Here is a 7,169-nt window from a genome sequence, read left to right as displayed (position 1 = left end):
TTATTTCTTCTTTCCTGCCTTGCTTATAATCATAATGGACACTAGTGACTTCCAGTCACAAAATTTAATCTGCATTTTTACAGCATCATTTAAATGCAATGTTGGCGTGTTTGACCGACCTGAGATATTCGCTATTGCAATTCATACCTTTTCTAATACGACACCTTAGGATATACTAGGAGAAAAAGATAACAAGAGAAATATCTTCTTTCTTAGTTTATTTCGTTATTATAACATGGGCTTTGTAAGCTATCAAATAAATAAAATTTATAGTTTCGTCAAAATAATTTGATATTTGATATCACAACATTTTGAAAAGAAGTTCAAAATAATGGACCAAAAATATCCCTGCTGTTAAAGAACCTCATTTACACATCAATATGCCTATATTTTGAGCTGTCGACAACATCCAACAAATAAATTGCAAAATAATATATTTCTGCGTTACATTTTTTCCATTATTGTTTATCGAATGTGTTGAAGGAATAATATAGCGATTTCAGGCCTAACTTAAGGTCGACAACACTGCCTCATTTTCTACTTCAATTCGTTTATTGCACTTTTTTAGTAATGAAGTAATGTACTAGAATTACATTTATCTTAAAGGTCCTATGTTGCTAATTTGAATATCTCCTTAGGTCCTTAGCTCCACAAAGTTTGCTGGTGAAGCTTTAATGTCGTTTTCCACATTTTGATCGCACTGCATTTCTTGTACTTCACGCGGTAGTATTCTTGTGTTTTCATTAGACGCGTTAGAACTTTTAGGTATGATCACTGACAGGCACTTATCACAGCAAATGTGGTTGGAATTTTCTGTAAAACTGTTTGTACTAATTCTATTGACTTCATCTAAGTCGACACACCTGTCAACCAGCATTTCTTTCATGTTTGGTCTATTTTCTGAACATGCCGAAGGGTAGCATTCTTTTCTTGATTCTTTTATATTTCCATTTCTATCACAAGTGCATTGCTCCAAACTGTCTTCAGAACGATCCAACAAATTATTTGAGACATGATCTGATTCTGCTTCAAGAGTTTCCATTTTGTTTGACATTATGTCAGACTTTTCACAAATGTCATATGATGTAGGCCTGTCATCTACTTTATCATGAAACACGTTATTCATTAGTGTGTCAGTCATATCGTCTGTGATTTTCTCATGAACACAACTCAGAAAGGGATCGTCAACAAAATAAGAATTTGACATCACCTTATCGTTTAGTACCCCATAACCACTAAAATAATATTGTTTGTTTGACTTAAATTCCTTTGTTCTCAGTTTTTCTTCTCGTAATTCCATTTGTAGACGCTTCATTGTATTATTAACAAGAACTGTTCTCCTGAGAAAGGTTTCGGGGTCATCTAATTGTTTCAACTTTTTTGTCGATATGTTTATTATTTTCCTCCGTTTGTCTTTTCTTTCCTTTGGGGTGTTTAAGAATGGTGAGACTCGTTTCGATGGAATATAAACTTCGTCAAGATATGTCTCCTCAACTTTTCGCTTAAGTCCGTGGTTCGTTGTACTTATTTGGGCAATTTCCACATCTGTCTTGTTGCTCATTTCAAACAAGCTGTTCACTCGTTGTTTACCTGGAATGACAAAAACAGATTGCACAACTTACAGAAATATATACAAAAACAAGTATCAAAATTGAATGAAACTGAAAACAGCTTTCTACATCAAAAGTAACTTAAGAAACGAGTTACACTGTCCGAGGCAAATATGATACATCTGATTTACCTATAATTGTACAAAGAGAAGTTTGTTTGTTTTTGTGTTTAATGCCGTTTTTTCAACAGTATTTCGGTTATGTAACACGGCGGGCAGTTAACCTAACCAGTGGTCCTGGATTCTGTACCAGTACAAACCTGTTATCCGCAAGTAACTGCCAACTTCTCCACATGAATCAGAGGTGGAGTACGAATGATTTCAGACACAATGTCTTCTATCAAATCGTAACGGAGAGCATACGCCTCGCCCGGTGATCGAACTCACGACCCGGCGATCCAAGAGACCTGCGCTCTCCCTACTGAGCTAAGCGGACGTGTAAAAAAGAGAAGTATCTGGATAAATTGATATGAAAGACTGCAGTCACATCAGTAATTTCCTATACGTGCAATTTGAAGGTAAAATTTGTCATCCCTTATCTCCTGCTTACACTTTTCTATCCCACTTGTTTAATTTGTATGGTTTCTGCTAGATTGTTTGGTAACCTTTGCAAAAGACAATTTAAGCATCCTTGTGGATATAGAAATATTAACATTGTCTGCACATTGTGTCTGGTTTTAAATGTATAAATAATTGATAAGCTGCATAATGGTTTTCAAATCATGTTTCAAGTACAGGTATATATTAGTGTTTGAAGAAAAGTATATTTCAAAGCACAACATGTATTCCTTAATGTCTTAAATGGTGCGTGTTGTAATGTGTCTCGAATGCATCAGTTCCTGTCTATGTAACCACATTTATTGCTCGACAAATAAAATATCAATTAACAACTTAAAAGCGTACATACCAAATAAATTAATAGATTAACAAAAAGTTTGATTATGTGGTTATTAAACTGTTATGCAAAGTACAATACTAGTATGTATTCAAAACCTATGATTGTTCAAAGGAGATAATTCCCAATGTTATAAAATGTTGTATAGTATGTCCCTTTTCTTCTCATAACATAGACAAAATACAAGAGAAATGGTTGAAAAATCAAATAGATATAGTCGGTAGCCAAACTAAGTATAATACCTGAGTAATAAATTTCCCCTAATTGCATGTATTTCAATTTCTTATAACTCCATGCACCAAAAGATATAATACTCCACACTGCTGTTGTAATTATATTCATGTGACATATATACGAAATTGTAACTACAGTTGTAAAACGATATTTCAAATTATTATATAAGCACTGATAGCTAAGTAGGAGGCATTAACCTCAAGTACTTTGTTTATAAACTAATATAAGTCATTGAAATCTAACGTTATAAGATAGACATCTACATATCTACACTGTTTAAATTAACACTGTTATTGAAAATCAATGTCTTATATTTTGTTGTGACTTTTTTATGGAATAGTGTCTATTGATGTCCGTCCATGTATGTCTGATCATATATATGTCTAGCATTGTTTATTCATGCCATTTTTGACCCCTCTAAATATATATATTTTTTCATATATAACGTTAACGTTAACAAGGAGATGAACATGATTATTTGCAGAAATACCCGTTGTAAACCTATTTAAATGTACACTCAAAACTTACCTACATCCTAAATTTTGTGATAAATGTGTTTGAATACATGCAAAAAATAAAGGGTGACAAAGTACACTGATAAAGGTGTATACCTTCTTTCAAAAACCAATGAAGATAAAACAGATGCTTTTGAAAAGACAGATTTTTTTTGCACAAGGTAAAACTAAACCAGAGTAATTGTATGCCACGCACACTATTTCACTTGTTATAACACATTCGAAATATTTACGATATTTTAAGTAAGATTTGTATAATTTGAGCCGCATCATGAGAAAACCAACATAGTGCATCCGCGCAGTCTGGTCAGGATCCATGCTGTTCGCTAACGGTTTCTCTAATTGCAATAGCTTTGAAAGCGAACAGCATGGATCCTGACCAGACTGCGCGGATGCGCAGGCTTGTCTGGATCCATGCTTGTCGCAAATGCTCTATGTTCGTTTTCTCATGGTGCGGCTCAAGTTTTATGTTTTCATCTCGCTTTGTTGAATCAAACAGGTGGCGACTGAATAAATAGAAGTTTTGCAATATGAAACAGTATTAGAGCACCTGTTTTAGTTTGTTTCAATAGGCTCAAGGTTATCTGACAAATTTAGGGTTTGAAGGGTACAAATTAGAGAAAACATTGAATTTAGTATTGCTTTTGTTGGCTTATTCTCACTGCAAACATAAACCTCGACTGGGGATCGAACTCACGATCCTACGATCCGTAGATCTGCACTCTTTTTATTGGGCTATGCGGGCTGACTTGTGGGGTTATTAAGTTAAATAAATCAATAAATGTCAATACAAAACTTTGACTTTTTACGGTAACAATGAAATGGGAATAGAAAAAGAACTTTAAAATGAAAACTTTGTTTCTCATTTGGTACTTCACATCATGTGATTCAAAACTGCAAACATTAGGTTCTAAACGGCCAGCACGTTTAAAGATCAAGGCATTATTTGGCCGCTTGTTAGACCTGTGTCTGTTAAATAAAATGTTAAAATAGGTAACGAGTACTGAACGTATTATTTACATAGATAAAAGTGAGGCTTTTCCTATTGGATATATTTGATCATATTATGTCAAACAATAGTCTTCAATTACATGATATCGGCAGCATACGAATACATGATTCTTTTAACACAATGAAACTTGATCTTAACTGTCGTCTGAGATAATTAACTATCATCATCAGAAGCAGCAAAATAATGATAACATAAACAAGAATTTAATTTAATGCAGATAGCTGATTATGAAACATAGAGATGCAAATATTATATTTATTAAAGCCTTCAAACATGAAAGAAAATAGACATATGAAACAAGCCTGCGTAATGATATTAACATAAAATTATATTCTATGACTTAGGAAACAAAGTAAAGTGTTCTAACATTCCTACAATCATGTCATCCAAAAACAAGGAGGTTGTTTTTAACGAAATGCATGTCTCCTCATGCAAACTGTAAAGATGTGTAACAACCTGACTTCTTTTGCAAAATCTACTTTTGTTTGATTTATTTGAAACTGTTATTGGAACCACTGAAATATTTAAGTCAATTAGAAACTATATCATCATAATGTGATGTGCTAATATTCATCCATATCTAGGTTAAATCGATGAACTGAGCTTATAAAGACCATGCCAATCTCATGAACGAATCCAGCTATATTTTCAGACCACTTGCTGTTTTCTGAGAACATTATACTAATTAATTATATCTATATGTTTTCCTTCGGGATATCCTAAGAACAAGCCAATACCGCAAGCAAATGAGTATTGAATAAAACATGCAACATATCAACGGATGCAAAATATACTATTACATGTCAATCCCGACAGATAGTGAGAGGAAAAAAATATTAGCCAGCATTTTCGCCGCTTAAACAAATGATCACACCAATGATTACACCAGTTAAGCAATAACAATGTAATACATGCATCAGGAAATTTTATACCCACACACCAGCATGTGTAATAACATTATTAAACAACTTCTTTGACTTTGCATGAACAGTCACGTAAAGCATATGCATTTTATTATTTGGTTATTGGTCTAGATACATGAAAACAATGTATACACAATTAGATTAGTTTAAAACGTTATTTGCAATACCATCAATCAGGCCCTTTCACAAAATGATATACACCAAGGTCAACTGAAACGGTTTTATAGCAATCGGAAATTAACACTGCCACTGTTTAACACACTGATATAGAAGTAAACACCTTTAACCAAATTTGAAAGCAATGATAAAAATGACAAAGGTCATTAAGTTAAATCTATCTCAGCGAAGGCGAGTTCAATGCAAAGCAACAGAGAACAAAGATAGAAACAGCTCAGACGGTTAAAAAAAATGTCACCACATGCCAAGCGAATAAAATCATCATGACAACTCATTTATATGGCTTTTGTGTTAGAAAAATTAGTAAAACTGTAACTAGCGTTGTAAAAGTAAATTGTTTATTCTACATAGCTAGCGCACGGTCGATTTATTTGATAGAATATAAATTATACGCTTTGTATCAAATTTGTAAACCTATACGACGGTCTGTGCGCTACTCTTAATCATAGGTAAACTTATGATGACACTAACTTAACCCAGGCATATTTACATAAATAATCTTTTGTAAACCACGATTTAAGTTAGGACACCATTACAATACGGCTAAAATACCATATAGACAAAGAAAGCACTTAACATAAATGCTACAGATTCATAAAGTTTTAGTGATGTAATTTCTTTAATTACGTGGGGCCAATTAAAGTAGGTAATACTAATGTCTTGACGGATTATGAAAACAAAGCAACTTACCAGTCGCAGGTAAACGTTTGTCCGAGTCGATAACCTTTACAGTGATTCCCTTTGCAGTCGTTAGTTTCGTTTCACATCCAACGTCAGTATTCACATTAAATTGGTATTGTTTTATGCTTCCAGGCAGTCCATTTGATACATCTACCCGGGACGATACTGACGAACCCGTGCATGCTTCTATTCGGCACGGGGAGGAGCATCTATGGCTATCAGGTAATCCAGAGTTTGAATTTTGTGAAGTTATCCAATGAAAATCAAAACTGTTGTGTTCATTATGGTGTATATCTGAAACATCTTCGCCGAATAGATACAAAGGTGTCATAGACAGTACACAAGTCATTTTTCCTGTTTCCGTATTATTAACTTATTTTTTTTTAAATATTTCCAAACAATTTTACTACCATAACAATCAGTGTGCAAAAGCAATATATAGATAACTAATAAATAAATTACAACTCCTTCTAATTGATAAGCACGCGATATAGCCTGTCTTCTCGCTCCGGTTATCAATTGCGAAGTGACTGACGCTCCGCGGTAAGCTATTGAGTTTATCAATTAGCGTGATGCGCGGTAGACCGATATAGGCAACGGGGAGTAACCCGGTTGAAAATAGTTTAAATTCTATGCAGGAGCAGGTGACATATGTACAGATATGTCAGGGGAGAGTACAGCGAATGTAGTTTACATACATTATATGGTATTTTTCAGCCTGCCTGTTTATTTGTTTATACGATGAAAACGAGTCAAATATCGGTTTCAGTGCATTACGTTTTACTGTCAAAAATGGTCCAAGCTGTCCACATTATAAGACCTTTCTCGTATTATCTGCAAATGCTTGACCTTAAACGGGTGTATATCTTTATAGAATCAGACCAGACTAACAACGATTATTACATTTTAGCGAAAATAAACTGAATCTATGTGGAAGTATGAACGTTACGTTTGATTTTAGACCCGACTCAAGAACTCGCGTTCATTTTACACATTTTACACAACAATTACTCATTCGTTGTAATACTTACTTCTATAATCACTAATTGTAAATGCCTTTATTTTTATTTTTGTTGTAAATATTATATATACGTGTTGTATATAATTAGAAAATAAATAGACA

General features: G+C 33.6%; 1 protein-coding gene across 2 annotated transcripts; it reads right to left on the bottom strand.

Annotated features, from left to right (window-relative positions):
- Positions 1-203: 203 nt before the first annotated feature.
- Positions 204-6,580, bottom strand: LOC128545917 (uncharacterized). 2 transcript variants are annotated; one of them, XM_053547388.1, is made up of 2 exons: positions 6,056-6,580; positions 204-1,590 (listed from the first exon to the last, which is right to left on the bottom strand). In XM_053547388.1, exons 1-2 carry the CDS (start codon positions 6,393-6,395, stop codon positions 635-637), a joined length of 1,296 nt encoding a protein of 431 aa, XP_053403363.1. In that variant the 5' UTR covers positions 6,396-6,580; the 3' UTR covers positions 204-634. The 2 variants fall into 2 exon arrangements, with proteins under 2 accessions (XP_053403363.1, XP_053403367.1); XM_053547392.1 differs by lacking the exon at positions 6,056-6,580 and adding an exon at positions 2,747-2,997.
- Between the last annotated feature and the right edge of the window lie 589 nt (positions 6,581-7,169).

The sequence above is a fragment of the Mercenaria mercenaria genome, chromosome 1 (assembly GCF_021730395.1).
Source record: "Mercenaria mercenaria strain notata chromosome 1, MADL_Memer_1, whole genome shotgun sequence".
Taxonomy (NCBI): Eukaryota; Metazoa; Mollusca; class Bivalvia; order Venerida; family Veneridae; genus Mercenaria; species Mercenaria mercenaria.
The sequence above is the reverse complement of the archived record's forward strand: the minus strand, read 5'-3'. Positions and strand labels throughout refer to the sequence as shown.

Coding starts and splice junctions, on each gene's coding strand:
- LOC128545917 (XM_053547388.1), bottom strand. CDS start 6,395: ATGACTTGTGTACTGTCTATGACACCTTTGTATCTATTCGGCGAAGAT. Junction 1,591..6,055: donor CAAACGTTTACCTGCGACTG/GTAAGTTGCTTT, acceptor TTGTCATTCCAG/GTAAACAACGAGTGAACAGC.